The sequence below is a fragment of the Thrips palmi genome, unplaced genomic scaffold, assembly GCF_012932325.1.
Source record: "Thrips palmi isolate BJ-2018 unplaced genomic scaffold, TpBJ-2018v1 HiC_scaffold_1, whole genome shotgun sequence".
NCBI classification, from domain to species: Eukaryota; Metazoa; Arthropoda; class Insecta; order Thysanoptera; family Thripidae; genus Thrips; species Thrips palmi.
The window spans coordinates 6,454,260-6,473,469 of record NW_023144620.1 but is presented as its reverse complement, the minus strand read 5'-3'; the positions used below and the strand labels follow the sequence as shown (position 1 = coordinate 6,473,469).

General features: G+C 60.9%; 1 protein-coding gene across 1 annotated transcript; it reads left to right on the top strand.

Annotated features, from left to right (window-relative positions):
- Positions 1 to 14,576: 14,576 nt before the first annotated feature.
- On the top strand, positions 14,577 to 18,724 carry LOC117639913 (protein giant). The gene is made up of 4 exons (XM_034375961.1): positions 14,577 to 14,804; positions 16,315 to 16,688; positions 16,793 to 16,910; positions 17,019 to 18,724. The coding sequence occupies exons 2-4, from the start codon at positions 16,353 to 16,355 to the stop codon at positions 17,867 to 17,869; spliced, it is 1,305 nt and encodes a 434-aa protein (XP_034231852.1). The 5' UTR covers positions 14,577 to 14,804; positions 16,315 to 16,352; the 3' UTR covers positions 17,870 to 18,724.
- The last annotated feature ends 486 nt before the right edge of the window (positions 18,725 to 19,210 follow it).

Genomic DNA, 19,210 nt, shown 5'->3' with positions numbered 1-19,210 from the left:
GAGCGGACCGCGCCAGGCAGCCCATATTGCAGACCTGGGCTTGTTTTGCTGCCGGGGCCCCGCGGGGGCGCCGCCAGCCCACCGTGGGGCACTCCGCCCGGGGCCCGCTGGCAACGGCGCAAGCAGACTGGGGTGACTGACTGCCGGCACTGGAAAAAGCTAAGAAGGAAGACACCTGATACATTTGGCCCGTTCGCACGGGTGATAGCCCGGTCCATACTATTCTCCTAGAGAAAGGATACTTGGCGACTCCGGGAACGGGGTCATGCGCTTACTCTAATAAATTAGGCGTCAACCATTGATTCATTATGGGCCTAGCCCGCTGCCTCGCTCTTCGCCCGCTTCTCCCGCTACCCTTTCCCCAACCCGCTGCAGTCCCCATCCCTACCCGTCCGCTACCGCTACAGCCAGTCCACAGCCCCCACCCCTAACTGTCCGCTAACGCTACCGCTACCGCCAGTCCACAGCCCCCACCCCTACCCGTCCGCTACCGCTACAGCCAGTCTACAGCCCCCACCCCTACCGCCCATGCCGCCCGACGGCCAAAGGCGGCCAAAGCCAACGGCCAAGCCGACGGCCCAACGGCACTCCAATTTCGTAGAATCGCCCACTAATGTCGTGGCCGCGAGTTCGTTGGCCGGTTGACCGGTTGGCCGCTTGCGGTGCATACGTGAGCGGTGCGGCTGGGCCGGCTAGGCTGGGCTTGGCGCCACAAGCCGCCTCCGTCCACCGCTGCAGGCACAGCACCCCGTGCTGCCTCCGACATTATTTTTTTTTGTCTGTTTTGACGCCCGCCGATCCGCTGGTGGAACTTTTCACTTAAATTATTTGCGTCGCTGGCGCGGAGCCGTATTATTTTTTCACCTTTTTGTTTCTCGGAGGCGGAGAGGCCGGGGACGTCCCCTGGTACTTCATTTTTAGCCTGGCCATTCATTCGCCGCTCGACGCCACACCTGCGGGGCTGCGTGCTGCGTCGGGCACTCCAAGGAGTGCGCCAGCGTGGCCGGCGTGCGGGCAGGATGCGTCCCCGGCGTCCCTCCCCGAGGGAGTTGCACACCCGCAAAAGTGGCCTGCTTATTAGTGGGCCATTCAAACATCATCTTTTCACGCGAAAACTGCTCAATGCGCGCGTCCGTGCGAGCTTCGGTGCAACCCCGCCCTGCCGCGGCGAGTCCCCCCCCCCCCCCTCCCCCTGCACTCCTCTGTTCCGCGGCTCGCCCCGCCCCCACCCCGCCGGAGTGTGAATAATAAGCATCAGCAGGACCACCGCGCGAGTGGCAGAGCGGCATGCCGTCAGAGGCTCGAAGGCGTTGGCGCACTCGGAACGCGCTAAACCCTTGACGCATAATTTTCAAAAATCGTCGAAACGCGGCGGCGGGGAAATGAAACTGATGAATGGCCCAGCAACGTAAAGGACTCGGAGCCCTAAAGAAGAAGGCACGCGTCCAATTTCCCTTGCTTTTTCGCTTCCTTCCTCCGATCCGAAAACGCGAAGACCGGGCTTTCGGCGCCTTTGTGCAGGCCGTCGTGTCGCGGCTTCACTTTGGACACTCTTTTAGTTTGTCGAGTCACGGCCTCACGGGGCACCTGGACGATCTGGACGACCTGGACCGGGCGCGGAGTGGAGCGGTCGAGTGCTGGGCGCGTGTCTTTATGACGCCCGCGCGTCTGCGTGCGTGCGTGCGTGCGTGTGTGTGTGTGTGTGTGAGTGCGCGTGCGCGGCCAATCATATCACGAGATGATCGGAGGGCCTGCACCTGGGCCGCCGCCGCCCCCGACCGTCGACCCTCTCTGTCGCACCCCTCGGCACGCCGCGCGCGATGCGGGACCCTTCCTGGTGTCCGAGCGAGACGGAGCAGTCGCAAAAAAGTCAGGTGCAAAGGCAGACGCAAATCCTGTGCCGGCCTCTGAGGCTTTTCGGCTCGACTCGGCCACGCTCCAGAGCAGCTGCAGAAAAGTGGACGCGGGCTGACCTCGCCCCCCCCCCTCGGATTCATTTCTCAATTCATATAAATCGGTAGGTAAGAAGAATGCGGGGGGAAAAGGCCGCGGCGCGTGGACCTCTTATTCAACTGCACACGTCACGCCAGTGTACTTACTAGGCCGAAAAGTCACTCACCAGAAAATCGAGGCTTTTAATTTTTTTTCTTGGGCAAGCCTTTGGTCAGGCGTCATTGAGCTAAAAATTAATCGAAAAAGAAAGTCAGCCCCACGGTGTGGGCTCCAGATGTGCCAACTGGACACTGCCGGATCCTCCCCCGCCCCCGGTCCGTGGAAATAGTGACATATGAAAACAGCGACGCGGACCGGCCTGCCCGGCCTGCACGCGGGACGTCCGACTTCCACGAACGGTGTGTGTTGTGCATGTGGGGCTGCGTCCGGGCCGCGCGCTAGTGTGCCGACCATCGCGCCAGAGCCGTACACCGAGTGGTCGCACTCTCGGACGCGCACTCCGGCGCTGCTTCTTTCACCGAGAATCAGGTCGCCGGAGGATTGCAACCGGAACATTTCCGGTCCGGGGAAACTGGAGGACTCCGGGCCGGCGCCGCTTCAAGGAGGAGGTGGGGGGTGCAAACGGGGCTAGGAAGACGTTACAGTGCACGCGCGGCGTCTCCATGGAGGCAGGGGTTCAAATCCCGGTTCGCGGCCACCCTCTCGGCGCATTGCATATCAAGGGTGGACGCCGGCAGCTGCGGCCTGTGTATTAGGCCAGGTGTGATGGGGGTGTCGGCGTGCGTCCGTGTGCGAGTGCGTTCGCGTGTGTGGGGGTGACTGGTCAGTTGACGCCCCTCGCCGCCACAGTGGCTGCTGTCCTGGACCCCGTCCTTGATGTCCTCCACCACCTCCGATGGGTGTTTTCTGATTTCACGCAAAACCTTCACGCCGAAGCCGTAGGCATGCCGACCCATTTCTGGAGTGGGCACCGTGCAATATGTAAGAAGCTCGCCGATTGTGTGAGGAGTGTGTGTGTGTATGTGTGTGTGTGTGTGTGAGAGAGAGAGAGAGAGAGAGAGAGAGAGAGAGAGAGAGAGAGAGAGAGAGAGAGAGAGAGAGAGCAGTGAGGAGTGTGTCCTGCACACGCCCACTTTCGTCCTGTGTTACAGTCTCAAACACTTCGTGCTTTATCTAGAAATTTCTGGTGCAGTTATTTCAGAAACATTTGAAGAAATAAAATAAGGGTTCCCATGAAACAAGATTTTGTCACTGTTCCCCTCCTAAAGCATTGGGCCAGCCAGGTGGATTCGGTTCCGTAATTCGAGACGTTGTCATGTGTATGCGGCCGGCACTGCTGCAGCCTCTGCAGATTCCCTTCCTCTCTTTCTTTCGCTTCCTTTTTCCAGAACGGGGTCAGCCCGGCCCTCCGGGCACCTCCGGGCAGGTGACCACACTACCTGGTGACACCATCGCAATGGCCGCAGCGGTTGCGGGCTTTGTTAAAAAAGGAGGAAATGGATTGTGTGTGCGACAGCGCGTAAGCCTCGCGCTGCACAGCGCTGCATTGTAAGACCAAAACAAGTCATCCATCCCAACGTGCCAGCGGCCCGGCGGCCCAGCGTCCGTATCCGTTAGGCCGCGCTGTGTTCCGCCAAACCCGACAAAAGCCGCTTTCAGCCCTCCAGCGCGCTTCCAGTGTGCTTCCAGTGTGCGTCCAGCCGCCTGGAGAAGAGAGGCTCAAGCCTCCGGACCCACACTACTTCTGAATCGCAATGCGAACTGCAATGAGCAGTCGCGGAAGGCGGGACCATCTGGAGGATCGTCTGTCAAAAATTGAACAGAACTACGCATGAAAAATTAATGAAATTCCGGGGATTTGATCGCCAGTCCCCAGGATCGGAGATCAGCGCCCTTACGACCGCGACCACGGTGACCGCAACCGCATCATCCCCAGACGATCCGGCCTATGGCGCCAATCTCGCGCCGATCGCGGGATTTGAGTCAAAGTAGCCTTCCGAAATCCCGAACGTCTGAATTTCTCGGCAGATCTGCCCTCGGTCGCGATGTCGCGATCTCCAGTTACCCTGCCCCCTGACGATCCTGCTGACACACTGGCCCATTGGCCGTGCCAATCAGGGGGTCACGAAACAAAACCCATTCGGGGAAGTGCCCCCGTGCCCCAGACCACAGTGTGCCAGTGCGACACTGCGACACTGCAATACGCGCTGGGCGTGGCGCGGCAGGCTGGCAGCGACCCGGTGGCCCCGTCGTATATCACGGCCTCCTTTGTGGCGTCCATCGCCTTCATAACGAGCGGGTTCCGAGGAAGGGTTGGCTGCAGCCAATGGGGGCCGAGAGCCGTGAGGCCGAGACGGCAGAGACAATGAATCTGGGTGACTTTTCTTGTTTCGGGTAAAACCTCGCCCGCGGCCCCGTCGAGCCCCGTGGCCCTGCGGCCGTGTTGACGCGCCAAAATAACGGAGCCTGCCAGCGCGCCCAATTTACAACCCCACTGCAATACTGCAATGCATGGTGTTACGGTATTATTGCAAACACGGCGACACGCCGGGGCTGCGGGGGCTCTTCGGGGAAGCACTCAATATATTAGGCGGGGCGCAGCACTCGCGCAGCACTAGCGCAGCGCGGCGGACAATCGCTGGGAAAATGCGGCAAACGTGTGGAACGGCGAACCGCGTCACGCGGCCAAAAAAGGAACAGGGACAAACACCGAAAAAGGTTTCATTTGTTGCAAGAGAAAGGTGCACACACTGCTACTCCACACGCGAATATTTTTTCATTGGGGGGGGGGGGATTTTGTGGTTTTATTGGTTTTCAAACGAGCGAGGTGTTGATCAATAAAGCGCTACAATGGCCGAGCGCAGGACAAACACAGTGCCAGCCAATAATGGCGTCGCCTGTGGAGTTTTAAAGAAAACACCTCGCCTCTGTGAGCGTGTGTGTGTGTACTATGCGTAAAGAGAGCTTGAAGACACCTGCAGCCTTGCCCGCAGCCCGGTTATAAAGTTTTTTTTTTTTTTTTTTTACAACCGACTCATTGCCACAGCAGCAGCAGTGTGCAATAAGGTTGGACTCTCCCGCACCAATGAATATATTTTTCCGTGCACGTTTTTCGTCACGTGTATGACACACCGCCAGTAGGGGGTTGCGCTTCGCACCGCTTTCGCATAGGCATGGCACAGGTAAGCCGCGGGGCGCCCTCTGCCGTCCCTGGGGGAACTATTCCTCGCTCGGCCTACTTGTGAATGACAGGTTGTGCCGCATCCAGGCCCCGCTGGCCAGCCAGGCCCGCCTCAGGACATGTGTGGCATTTCAGAGAAGTGCTTTGTGGCCGTTTCGGAATGCACTGCTCGCTGCGCGCACCTTTTTCCGCTGCGTTTTCTGGAAGGAATTATCGAAGCACCGTTATGAGATCTGTTATACCGATTGCCGCACCCGCATAGGGAGCAGCGGAGCAGAGCGGAGCAGAGCGCTCGGCCGAATCAAGGGCTCGCGGAGAAACAGAAATCCCTTATAGAGGAACGTTCGTCTATTTGTTTTAATTTTAGAGCACACTGGTAACATCCACATTCCAGGTGTCAGCAGAATGCAACCCTGGCACCTGGTGGCAGACTCTCAAGTTCAGGATTTACAATCGCCCTAGTGCAATATTTCATTCATTAAAACACAATTACTGCATAAAGAATGTTGATTTTTTTCCCTGTTACGCCCCTGTTCCGTTGCTCTCCTAAGTTTTCTCCTTTGGCAGCAGCGCGGCCAGTGCCCCTCAGCCTTGCGGTTTCGCCACCCGTCAGAAAGAAATTTGTTATTCTGTCACCCTTTCTTCCAGCACTCCTTTTTCCGCTGCACGCACACCGCTAATGATGTTGTGTGTGGCCCCATGGGGCCCCACGGGGGCGTGGGGTCGCCGCCGAGGCCACGGGGGCGTGGGAAGACACGTCGACAAGATAACGGTTCTTCTTTCCGTTCGGCCGACAGACCGAAACCTCGTGTGTTCGGCAACCCCACCCCACCCCTCACTCAGCTCACCGCCGGTGACTTTGAAAAAAAAAAACAACAACGACTGTTACTTCCGATATGAACATTGATGCAAAAATCGGGCGTTTTTGGAGCTGCGGAGGTTTTGACCTTCCCTGGTCGTGCCCGGCGCTACCCCCTGGTCGTCACCGCTCTTGCGCCCGTGGCCCGGCAGCAAGACTCTACGAGGCACAGACCGAGCTGGCGGCCAGCCTTACGCCCCGGCCGGGCTGGCCGGGCTGGCAGGGCTGGCAGGCCGGCTGCTTTACTCTTACCTGTCCTGCTACACGGTACCACAGTGTACCACACGGACTGTCCTTTTGTTTCGTTGTGCAAGATGGCGGCGCCTTTGAGGGCTTTCGGGGGCTTTGCGCGCTTTGCGGAGAGAGGGCTCCACCAGGATGTGCACGTCGGAGGCGAGGCGAGCCGAAGGGACACGGACGGGGACGCTCGACTGAAAAATGATTTCTTTTCCTGGAAAAGGGACGAGCCCAGGCAACCGCACAAAAGTAATGATGTTGTGTTTTGCAATTTCGGTCGGCCGGCTCGGCGGGTCCCGTTAGGCCGGGCCGGTGCAGCACAACAAGTGCGCGGGAGGAGCTCTCTGTGCTCATCGTGGAGCAAGCTCGGCCTGCTGGCGCACACAAAGGCGCGGTCGTGTGCAGTGCAGGGCTTGCCGTCGGCTTGCCGGCCGTCGTGTGTGGCCGCCACTCTGTGACCACATGGTGACCACTTTGTGACCACTCTGTGACCGCGCCGACAAAGCGCACGCCACAATGCCACCGGCCCGGCCGCGTTCCACTGGAAGATGACGATAAGTAATGCAAAGAGGCCCCACCGCGGCCGGGCCCACCGACAGTGGCCCACCGACAGTGGTCCACCGCGCCGATCTCAGGCCGGACCGCCAGACTGCCTTGGCTCGGGGGCTCGGGCTTCTGCCGGCCGGTGTCGCGCCGGCGCCCCGGGCACCAAAGGGGGAACACGGGGCTCAATCAGCCAACGACCCGCCGACAACCATCCGCTGGGCATGTGTGTGGGAGAGAAAGCGTAAAGTGCGTTGACTTTATTTTTCAAGATTTTAAGATTTTTCGAAGATAATAATTGTTTTGTCGTACGTCATGTGACGGTGTCCTTGCGTCTTGCCTGCGTCGCGTCGCCGGAGAGGGGGAGGGGGGGGCGTCGAGTTATGAGGAAGGTCAGGCAGTGCTTTCGCTGGAAGGTGCCCGAAGATGCCTCGCTGCTGACGTCCATCCCTTTCCGAGGAAGTCTTCGAGAGTCGCCGCCGAGACGCGGGGCCGCCGAGACGCGGGGCGACACGAAGCAAGGCACACAAAAAAAGCCGTCCCGTCGCCGAGGGGCTTACCCAAATTGCGGCCCGGGTCAAGGCAGCTTGTGGCAGGACATGTGCACAGCAGCGACATTTCAAATTTATTCTGCCGTGAAGGTTTGGACGTAACGGAAAAAAAGATGCATCTGATAAATATTCACATCGGCTCATTTTCATTCCGATAGATTTCGACAGGCGCTTGCGCCGTTTATACAATTTAAAATTTGTCTTGTTTGTGTGAGTATGTGGGCTACCGCGCTTCTTAGCTCTGTCTCTCTCGCACCCCCTCGCACCTCTACGGGAGCGAGAGAGACAGCGACGAGGGCACAGCCTGCTGGAGAACTGGAGAGAGGTGCATCACGCAACGCGGAGGACTAATCCGGCCTTCTGGAAAGGCGAGTGTCCGCAGCATGCAGCAGGTAGCTAAAAAGTAGGATTCCACGTCAAGGCGGACGAAAGTGAGGAGAGAGAGAGAGAGAGAGAGAGAGAGAGAGAGAGAGAGAGAGAGAGAGAGAGAGAGAGGGGCACAGACGAACGATCAGGAAAAGAAATGCTGTAATTGCAAAACGACGGGCAAAACAAGCGTAGCTGTATTCCTAGTTCTAGTGTGCAGGTCTTTTTTCGTTTCCCTTTGGCTGCCCTTTGGCCCCACAGCGGTTCGAATCGCCGCGTGGCCCGCAGAAGTGCCCGCAAGGAGCACGAAGAAAGGGCGAACGCGGCACAGAACCGCCTCGAACGACGCAGCCCTTTGTACCCCTTTGTTTCAGACTTTGACTCCGAGAGATTCCGCGGATCGCGGACACCACAATAAACAAACTTCCCGGAACTTTCCCTCCCTCCCGCAGTTTCGAGTTTCGCCAATAACGGGGTCACGACACTGTCACGACCACATCAGCGTCACGTCGTGTCACAGTGTCGTGGCGTGGCCGGCGGGGCGAGCTCGTCTCGGTGTCCTCGTCCTGGCCGTGTTGGCTGTCATAAAACATAACAAGGGAAGGGAGCTTACTGGGCAGTGCAACACAGTGCAACACACTGCAACGCTCTGGAGCAGTGCGTCTTCCGGGAAGCAGCGTGTCCTGCTCTCCGTGGCGAAGGACTCCTCCAGCGTGGTGGCGCGTGGCGTGGTGGCGCGTCTCGGCCCGAGCGGCGTCCCCTTCACCGCAGCTGGCGGCGCCATCTCGCTGCCTCCACTAGGAGCTTCTGATCCGCCACCGCCAAGCCGGAATAGCAAAACCGTAACTCGACACGGCGCCTGACAGTGTACCCACCCAGCGGGAGGCCTGGACCAAGGGGAGGGCGACCGGGGCGACGCGGAAGCCGGGCTGCATCACCCGGCATCACCCCTTCGTCGCCATCGCCGCGGCACGCGCCTCGCCTCCCCTCCCCCTCCGCCAACGCAGCGGCCATTGCGCGCGTCGCGGTGGCGTGGCGGACTCACACACACGGACACACACGGACATACACGGACACACACGGACATACACGGACGCCGCAGAGGTCGATTCGCGCTCGCCCCACGCTAAACATCTTGCCGTTGGTCGCAGAGAGCGAGGAGAGAGAGAAAAGGAAGCACGGCGCCCAGTGCTCAGTACGTATAGGAGTGGGACAGAGACAGAGGGTTCGTCTCGGGCTTTGGACTCTACAAACGTCTCATCGGACTAGAATCAAAACCACACAGTGGTACTAGGAAGGGCTCGAGGACCCTAGAACCCAGAGTCTTGCTCGCCTCGAAGGTTCGGCGGCGGCGGCGGCATAGTCGCGACTGGTCTTACAGTGGAGCGACCCGGAGCGCCTGCAGTGCGGCGGGCGGGCCACCCGCTGGCGTGCCTCTTCGGCGGGTTGCGTCCGCGCCTGCAGGATGAGGTCATCAAGGCCGTGGAGGCCGCCATGCCGCCGAGTTGCGTGGCGGGTTGGGGTGGGGGTGGGGGCGTGGCGGCGGGAGGCTGCGGCCTGGCCTGCCATTGGTCGGCCTGGGTCTCGGCCGGGGTCGCATGCAAAGCAGCCGAGGGAGCACTACTGTTGCGTCGCTATCTCTCTCGCCTCCGCACGGGCCGCGCTATGAGTGCGAGAGAGGCAGAATGACGACAGTCTTCAGGACGAAAGACAGTATCTCAAAAAAGCGGTGCGCCGCCGCCGTGGCTGACCAGCGCGCGTTTCGCGGACCCGATTCCACTTTCCGCGGTTCGAATCCCCACGCCGGCGCGCCGTTTTCCTTCTCGCCAGCCCGGTGCAGCGTGGTGCAGTCCGTTATTGATGGCGCGGCACACTGTCAGATTGGCAAATGCGCTCTCTAAGTGGCGACAACACACGGGCGGCTGGTGGCAGTGTGGTGGCACTGCGCCGTCCCTGCTCGCTCAGGCTGCTCACCGAACCCTTGGACCCTCGTCGTTGTCGTGCGGCCAGATCGCAGATCGCACATCGCAGCTGCCACCCCCAGCCCCGGTGGCGCGTGGCACGCGTGGCATGCCCGCAGTGGCGACTCGGAACGGACCGCTCTGTCTCTCTCGCACTCGAGGGGCGTCCCGCGTGCGTGCGAGAGAGACAGAGCGACGAGGGCGCGATCGCGATAAGGCGGGGCGCCGACAGCATTTTGGCCGGCAATTTGTGGAATTAGACGAGACGGCCGCCATGATGCTCCGCCCCGCCCCGCCCCGCCCCGCCCCGCCCCGCCCCGCGCTTTCTCCTTATCAAGATGAGGCTGCGCGAGGCTGTCCGGCCGCCCCGCCGTGGGCGCCTCCATTACGACCCGCACGTCATCTTGCGGCCGGACCGCGGCCCGGCCGGGCCAAGTGATTGCGATATTGGATGGAAACAGAAAACAGCGGCGGACAGCTGCGGGGGCCACCGCACTGCAACGCCCCGCCCCGCCCCGCTCGCGCCCCGAAAATGGAAACGTCAAGGCGACTGGACACGTGTCGGCGAGGGGCGCGCGGCACGGAGCGACACTCCGGGGAGCTCGAGCTAGCACAAGGAGTCCTGTTTTCAAATCACACTGCAAGACTGCGGTGGCGGCCCGGCGGCGCGGCGGCGGCGCGGGGTGGGCTCCTCTTGTGTGTGAGCTGACCGGTGAAATGCTGAATGGCGACGAATGCGAAAGATGTGAAAGCGAATGGAGTGAAGGCGGTAAAGGCTACGGCCGGCCGAGCCGAGCCGTCCGCCAAGCCGGATGCGTTGGCGGTGCCATGGCGGTGCACTGGGCTGCGGACAGGACAGCTGGCTGACCCTTTGCTTTCGCGCATTGTCCACACACACGCGCCGCGGGGAGGGGAGGGGCTCGTATGACACACGCGGCGGGTCCTATTCCTTCCTGGTGACTGGACTTGCGCCTGCACGGCGTGCAGCGAAGCCGTCGACAAGCCGTGCTGCAGATGGACAATGTTCCAATCAAAGCACCAGCACACGGCCAGAAAAAAAAAACTTTAAAAAGTATATTGAAATAAACAGAAAAATAGTCTTTTATTATTTTTAACGTTGACTAGAATTTGCCGAGCTGCTTAGCAGCTAAAAAGGGGCTAACCCTGCATCGACCGCAGCTCTCGATAGCGAACCTCTGAGCTAGAGGACCGGCGTTCAAATCCCCACGTGTCGACTCATTTTTGTTTTGTTTGCACCAGGCCATAAGTTCAACCAGAAGTCAAGCACCCGTCCCCCCTCGAAACGGGTATAGGCGCTCCTGTTTTTCTCGCAGTTGGAAATGAACTTAGCCAGGCAACTGCTGAGCGTGGTCGCGTCGTTTTCGCGCACCGCTTCCCTACTTGGCGCGCAAGATGGCGGCCTGGCAGTGGACTGGCAGTGGACTGGCAGTGGACTGGCAGTGGACTGGCAGTGGACTGGCAGTGGACTGGCAGTGGACTGGCAGTGGACTGGCAGTGGACTGGCAGTGGACTGGCAGTGGACTGGCAGTGGACTGGCAGTGGACTGGCAGTGGACTGGCAGTGGACTGGCAGTGGACTGGCAGTGGACTGGCAGTGGACTGGCAGTGGACTGGCAGTGGACTGGCAGTGGACTGGCAGTGGACTGGCAGTGGACTGGCAGTGGACTGGCAGTGGACTGGCAGTGGACTGGCAGTGGACTGGCAGTGGACTGGCAGTGGCACTGGCAGTGGACTGGCAGTGGACTGGCAGTGGACTGGCAGTGGACTGGCAGTGGACTGGCAGTGGACTGGCAGTGGACTGGCAGTGGACTGGCAGTGGACTGGCAGTGGACTGGCAGTGGACTGGCAGTGGACTGGCAGTGGACTGGCAGTGGACTGGCAGTGGACTGCATGGACTAGTGGACTGGCAGTGGACGGCTGGCCAGTGGACTGGCAGTGGACTGGCAGTGGACTGGCAGTGGACTGGCAGTGGACTGGCAGTGGACTGGCAGTGGACTGGCAGTGGACTGGCAGTGGACTGGCAGTGGACTGGCAGTGGACTGGCAGTGGACTGGCAGTGGACTGGCAGTGGACTGGCAGTGGACTGGCAGTGGACTGGCAGTGGACTGGCAGTGGACTGGCCGTCCGCAGCTCGCCACAGCGTGCCACAGCTGTCACGGCACGTCACGGTGATGTCACTCACTTAGGGTGGCGTGGCACGGCCCGGATTACAGTAGCGGCGGCACCTCTGACGGGTTCTTGGCCCCACAGCCCTACCTGTGCCCTGTGCCCCGGCAGCGCGGCGGCCGCCCCGCAACCACCTTGCTTGCCAGCCTTGCCAGCCCCCCGCGCACGGCGAGCACGGCGTCATGCGCATACCTAGCCGCAGGTCCAGCATGTCCAGCCACTCCGTCTCTCTCCCACTCCCGAGGTGCCCCACAGGCGCGCGAGAGAGACAGAGCGCCGAAACGCCGTCCCGCCAGCCAGGCCAGCCCTTCCTCGAAGCCGCTCCGCTCGCCACTATTGCGAAGGGAGGGTCACTGCGCCAGCCGAGCAGCGCAGCCAGGGCAGCCACCACACTGCAAAGCACTGCAAAGCACTGCGAAGCACTGCGAAGCATGTCGCCAACGCGAGCACAATGTGTGGACAGCTCGTCCGTTTGTTGTTTCGCGGCGCTTTGCGCAGGAAAAGAAACAACAAAAAAACGCACGGCCGAAAAAAACAAAAGAACCGCGTGCGCCCCTTCCTTTTCCTTTTTAGCCGAGAATAACGGTAATTTATGGAAAATGATTCCGCATGGCTTGTGGCAAAAAACAACAAAAACAAAAGGAAAGTCAGTTACGCCGCGTTACGGTCGCTCACTCGTGGGCTACAATAGGACGACGGGGACCGCGAGTCGATGCGATGCAGGAAGTGGCAGCACGACGGTGAATGTGTGTGTGTGTGTGTGTGCGCGCGAGAGAGAGAGAGACAGCGAGTGTGCGTGGGCGGGGGAGCGTAAGAAGAATAATTGTGTGTACAGAGACATGTGCGCGCCCCGGGGCTGGCTGCCTCTGGCTGATGGTGCTGCTGGCCTCGGCCACGGCGGCGAGGGTGGCCGCCGGAAGGGTTGTCGACGGGGTCCGCCAATCAGAGGGGAGGACGGCGATGACGAGGAGGAGCGGGATGCTACCGGGATGACAGCGCGGTCTGTCTCTCTCGCACCTGTATAGGGGCGCCCGACGAGTGCGAGAGAGAAATTGAAATTGAAATTGAAATTGAAATTGTTTATTTAAAGATTATATACAATAGGGCTATGGGAGCCCCGTTCCCGTACATAATCTGCTCTCTTTAAAAAAACTTAATAGACATATAGAACAAAAACAAAAACATATTTAACATAAATAAACCTATCTTGCAGCTCAAAACGGAGATATATACATCAACTCAAGAAAAATATCAAAAACCTAATCATAATCACAGCAGGCTAAGGCTCCCAGAGACAGAGAGACCTCCCGCTGGACACCCGGTGGCGCTGCGCCGCGCCAGCCGCGCGACACCCTGTAGCACCTCGGTGTCTTGGGTGTCCCTGCCACGGCGCGGCAGCGCGGCCGAGTGGCCACGCCCCGTAATGAGCCGAGCAGCAGACTGATGCCGAGAGTCGTCTTCGGCGCTCTGTCTGTCTCTCTCGCACCTATGCGGGACGCCGCGTGAGTGCGAGAGGGAGAGAGGGACAAAGTCGACCCTCGGAATCACTCTGCAACCGCGAGAGAGGAGAGGAGTCGCCGCGCTGCAATCCGGAATCTGGCCGGGGACCGGTCGGCGATGCGGTCGATTCAATTTATTTCGAGAGCGAGGGAGCTGCGCAGGAAAGCCGAGGGTTCGAGAGCAACACCGTCGTGTGTCTCGATATTTGGTATTGGCCCGAGTGTGCTGTCTAGCGATTCGCAATCGCCGCCCGTTGGTTTGCAACGCGTGCTGTAAGAGACGGTCGGGCCGTTTGTGCGTTACATCGTGTGCGAGACACTGCAAGACCCAAGCGCGGCTACACACTGGCGCGGCGAGGTCGGGGCGGCCGCTGCACGCCGCGCCGGCACCGCAACCAAAACAGGGAAGAGAGATGGAGACGATAAAAGGAGTGAGGGAGAGAGAGGGACGGAGAGAAAAGAACAAGAAGACACACGAGACGTCGCAATTTTCCGCCGAAAGGAGCACGCTCACGCAGCACTGCCTCCACTCGGCGCCGGATTCGGCAAAGAGTAGAACACAAGAGAACTAATGAACGCACTCGGACGCATCTGTCGCAGGACAACAACACATGGACTCCCATGCTCGGACTGACTATACGTAGCTCATGCACACTTGCCAGCCGTGGCGGTCCAATGGAAAGAAGGCGTAAGAAGTGTCTGATTTGCGCAAGATCGGCAGAAGTAAAGCCCTGTTTTTGGTGGGCTTTCGAGTGGATAAGGATGACAGAGAGAGACAGTCCTGCCTCGCAGCGTCCTCGCACCAGGGAAGGGGTTGTTCGGCAAACTGCCGAACCGAGTCGAGCCCAGCCGAGCCGAGCGGATCGCAGCCGAGTCGAGCCGAGCCGAGCCGAGCCGAGTCGATCGTCGTTCGGGTCTTCCACCGTTCGGCCCTTGGCCCTCAGCCCACGCACAGACAGCAGATTCATACCGAGAGTCGCTCCCGTCGCTGTCCCTCTCGCACTCATCGGCCCTGCCGTATGGATGCGAGAGAGACAGAGCGACGAAAACGACCCTCGGAATCAGTCGGCAGGTCGGCAGCGTAGACAGCGCTACGCGGCGGAGCGCACTGCACTCAGTGTGCCGGAGCCCCCCTCCCCTTCCCTCGCCCGCGCCGCCCTCCGGGTCCCCACCCCCACCCCCGCCGCGGTCCACAGGTTCGGCTGTTCGGCCGGTGCGGTGGTCAGTCCGTCCAGTCCAGTCATCTTGGCCCGTCCCGCCAGTCAGTCAGTGGAGCTCGAGAGGAGAAGACGTCTTACACAGCCGAGCCGTGCCGAGCCGAGCCGAGACGCGCACAGCGATCCGAACAGTGTCGCGACCAGTGAACAGTGAGCCGTCCGCCCGTCCGCCTTCAACTTCTAGGACCTTCGCCACCCAAGCTGGATAGATTCGCCGCAGCCCGCCCGTCGCACGGACTATGAATTTATAGGTGAGTGTCAACTAGAAACATGCATTTTTAGAAACCGTGAAAATGATGCGGGGTGGAAACGTTACTGCTTGGTTCTGGGCATCGCGGAATTGGACAGAATGGAATCAACTCATCGGGGGCATCTTTTCCTCTTTGTAGAAATTTGTTGGGTTTTGAACAGAAGACCGTTCCGGTGGGGCGTCTCGTGGAGAGCTGAACGCGCTGCCCCGTGGGGCCCGTGGGTCAGGCCAGGCTGGCGGCCTGGCGTTGAAGAGGGCGCCCGTTGCGCGCCGTGTTGTTGACCTGCTTCATGAATATGCAATCGCGGAGAAAGGAGGAGAGGCCCGCGTGGCCGGTGCGGTGTGCGAGAGAGAAAGAGCGCCCCGTTCCCGTTTCGCGCGTATTCTTCCGGTGGAGCATAAAAGGGCGCGCCGAATCGACGACCGTCGTCGTCGTCGTGTCACCGGTGAGGTCATTCCCGCGGGGGTCGGCCCGTCTCTCTCGCACTGCACGGGCGAGTCGCCTGGGTGCGAGAGAGACAGCGACAGAACGCTGTGCGCGATTGCTCTGCTGGCGGGGGCAGCCAGGTAGAACCGCTTTACACCTGCAGGCCGGCCTCGGCCTCGAGGGTCACGATGTCGGGCCACTGCCAGGGCCAGCGAGGCCGGGTGAGGTCGACCGACCTTCCAGTGTGGCGGCGCGTTGCAACGTTGTTGCGACCGGTCCCGTAACACTGCCGGGGGTTGTATAACTGCAGGACGGTGACCCCGGCCCCGACCGTCCCGGCATAGCGGTATAGCAGTGGTGCATCATGGCCCAGTCGGGCAGCCCGGTCATCCCGGCGTTGCATTGTGACGGTGTTTGTCTGTCCGCTTGCCTCCGGCCACGCCGCGCCACGCCACCCAAAGCGCCGCACCCCGCCGCAGTCCATGGCCCCTCCCCCTCAGCCTCCGCAGCCACGGCCCGTGACGCCCCTAGTGTCAATCACGGTGCGGGGCTGCGAGGTCATCGGCGAGGTTGCCGTTAGCACTCCTTTGATGGTCCTCCCCCGCACCGCGCGTCACCGCGCGTCACCGCGGGGGACTCGACGCGCACCGGCCGCGGCGGCCAGGCGGTGCCGGAGTCCGGCCCGGACACGCCGCAGCGTCCGATTGTTTGCCGGAGGATGAGGTCCGAAACCAATGCAGCCCCGCCCCGCCCCGCCGCAGTGTGTCGCCGTGGATTAGCGCGCTTTGTCTGCCACCGGGAACATCTTCTGACAGCAGCATGACGCGTCGCGCCCTCGCGTTCGATTCGCGGCTCCGTGAGAACGTTCCGCGGCGTTCCGACCGCCAGCCGGCAGCCACCGCTGGGGCCGCCCCTTGCGTCGCGTCATAGAGTCCGCGGCAGGGAGAGCGAAGCGCCCGACGGCAGCGCGATAGGCAGCACGCCGCGCAGGAACGCGTTGCGCAACGGAGAGTTGCCTGCGCGCACGGCGCCCTCGGGGAGCACAACGACCTCTCTCTAACCCTGTGCCTCCCTCTGCTTGCAGGCTGCCCGCCAACCACCGCCCTCGCCCCGACCGCCGCCATGGAGGTGTACCAGGTGCTGGACTTCTCCAGCAACGCGGGCCACATGGCCACCATGCTGCCCCACAGCCCGGCCAGCCCGCCGGCCCACCAGGACAGGCCGAGCGTGCTGGACCTGTGCGTGCGCCGGTCCAGCCCCACCACCAGCCCCGTGTCCAGCCCCGCCAGGATGAGCCCCCGAAGCCCCAGCAGCCCCCGCAGCCCGCTGTACCACCCCTACCTCAACAACAACAACAGCAAGGCCGTGAACCACAACGACATCAAGCCCGCGGTGCGGCCCAAGATGGAGATGGACTACCAGACCAGCCTGCCCAGCCCGCCCGCCTACCCCCACGCGGTGAGTGTCTTCTCCGTCACAGAGGGCACTGTTGGCGTTTCAACAAAAGTAATTCAAGAATTCAGTTGGCGAGCGGGCTTTATAGCGAGAATCTCTGTCTACAGGAACTGCCTGACGCCAACCAGATGTCCGCCGTGCCCCCGATGTCCGTGCTGCAGCAGCGCCTGCTGCCGCGGTCCGCCACGTCGGCCTTCGCGCCGTGCTCCACGGCCTCCGGCATGAGTGCCGTCATGGGCGCCGGCATGGGCGCCGGCATGGGCGCCGGCATGGGCGCCGGCATGGGCGCCGGCATGGGCGCCGGCATGGGCGCCGGCATGGGCGCCGGCATGGGCGCCGGCATGCCCACAGTGCCCGCGCCGCGCCGCCGCCGCACGTCCTCGGGCTTGCCGGACTCACCGCTGGGCTCCTCGGACGACCGCAGCTCGACGGCGGCCTCCCCGTCGCCGTCGCCGCCCAGCATGGACATCCTGGGCCCGCTGGGCCATCTGGGCGGCCTGCCCGGACTGCACTACGCCGCCCCCACCGCGCTGCCCACCGCGCTGCCCACCACCAGCCCCACCGGCAGCCTGCCGCTGGGGACGCCCCACCAGGTCAGCCCCGCCAGCCCCGCCAGCACGGCGAGCCGCAACGGCAAGCCCACGCGCCCCTTCAAGGCCTACCCCAAGGACCCGCTGAGCCTGACCGCGGGCGTGCAGGTCGGCGGCGTGACGCTGGGCGCCGCGGAGGCAGCGCTCGGCCGCGCGTCCAACGAGGCCTACGCCGAGTTCCGGCGCCGCATGCTGGCGCAGGTGCAGGCCGCCATGCCGTCGTCCGCCAACAAGGCCAGGAACAAGGACGCGCGCCCGCCCAGCCCCACGCAGCAGCAGCCCGCCGACTCGCTGACGCACGGCGAGACGACGCCGGCCGGCGCGGCGGACAGCAGCAACGCGTCGTCGCCCGAGTCCGGCGCCGGCGGCGACTCCAAGGACGGCAAGGACGCGGCCTACTGGGAGCGGCGCCGCAAGAACAACGAGGCCGCCAAGCGGTCCCGCGACGCGCGCCGCGCCAAGGAGGACGAGATCGCCATCCGCGCCGCCTTCCTGGAGCAGGAGAACCTCAAGCTCAAGTACGAGGTGGCCGCCCTGCGCAACGAGACCGCCAAGCTACGCTGCATGCTGTACCAGGGCGCCACCGAGTGCTGAGCTCGGACCTTGTAAATAGTGTAGTTGTCTCGCGACCAGAGTCTCTCATGACTGACCCATAGACTTGAAGATGTTGACGACCGTGTTGTTTGAGATTATTATTGTGATTTTAGCGATTAGGGATCGTAGTTTAAGTTTGAGTGCCGGATTGCCGCTGAGTTTGGGCTCTGCACAGAAGAACTATGCTCACCATTAGTTTGCCATAAGGATGCTTCTTGATTTACCCTAGTCCAAAATAGTTCGTGCAGGCTCAGGCGAGGGGGTTTGATAGTGTTTGTGCGTGTATGACGTGTGTATATGTATGAGAGAATGAATGAATGAATGAATGAATGTGTGCGTGTGGCACACCCTGTCTGCCAGTGGCTCCAGGAGGGACACAACCCCAGTTATTCTTATAGTTTAAGGCCTTTATTACTTAATTTAGTAGACACACCCCTGTCGGTACGCTGTCTACTTAACTCTCTGCTGTGACCAATGGACCAAGCTTGGATTTGCCTGTGCTCTCAGAAGCCTCGGGCTCCGATGCTGTCCAAATTTTTAGTTTGTACGTTATTTTATTTCATTAGCTGGTAAGGAAGAGTGTTACTGGCACGACCGGACGCTCTCGAGTCGCACCGCACTAGAGCTGCTCTCACATGAACCGGACTGCACTCCGACGTCGAGGAGAGATCTGCTCCAAATAGGAAACAACATGTACAAAAGATCTTTTATAATTTAATTTTAGGTACTTTCTACGGGTTTAGATTTTGATAAGTATAGATAATGACAGAACTGTTTTTAAACCAAATATATCTATTTTTATTTAAAGCCCTTCAGCGAAGTGTATTTTGGTAGTGAAAGAAATATATCAGTATCTCGAAAACAACACATTTTTATTTCTCAAAAACATTTTTGCTATGCCCTCACACTTACGATCAAACCCAGAAAAGAAACATAGGATTTCCGAGTGAATTTCGGTGACGCAGTGAGACTCCTAAGTCAACATGACGCCGTGCCTGCATACACATTCCAGGAAGCGTGGCACGCGGGGGCGTTCGAGCATTCCAGTGCGGGGCGCGGCAAACTGTTGCTCGGCCGCCGCCAAGGCTGCCAGGGCTGGCGCCTTGCAGTGCAGGGCGCCGCGCTGCCCGTGCCATTGAGACGGTGCCGCGGGTCGCGGGGGTTCCCTGGTTCCCCGGTATGCCTGTTTGATCGATGTGGGCCGCGCTGCCGAGCAACAGCCACGCCGTGGCCACGCCAGAGCACCGCGTTCGAATCCCGGCCGCGCGCCATTTTCCGCCTCACTCACACTCCCCGCCACGGCCCGCGAGAGAGAAAGAGAGGGCGAGCTTCTCCACCGCG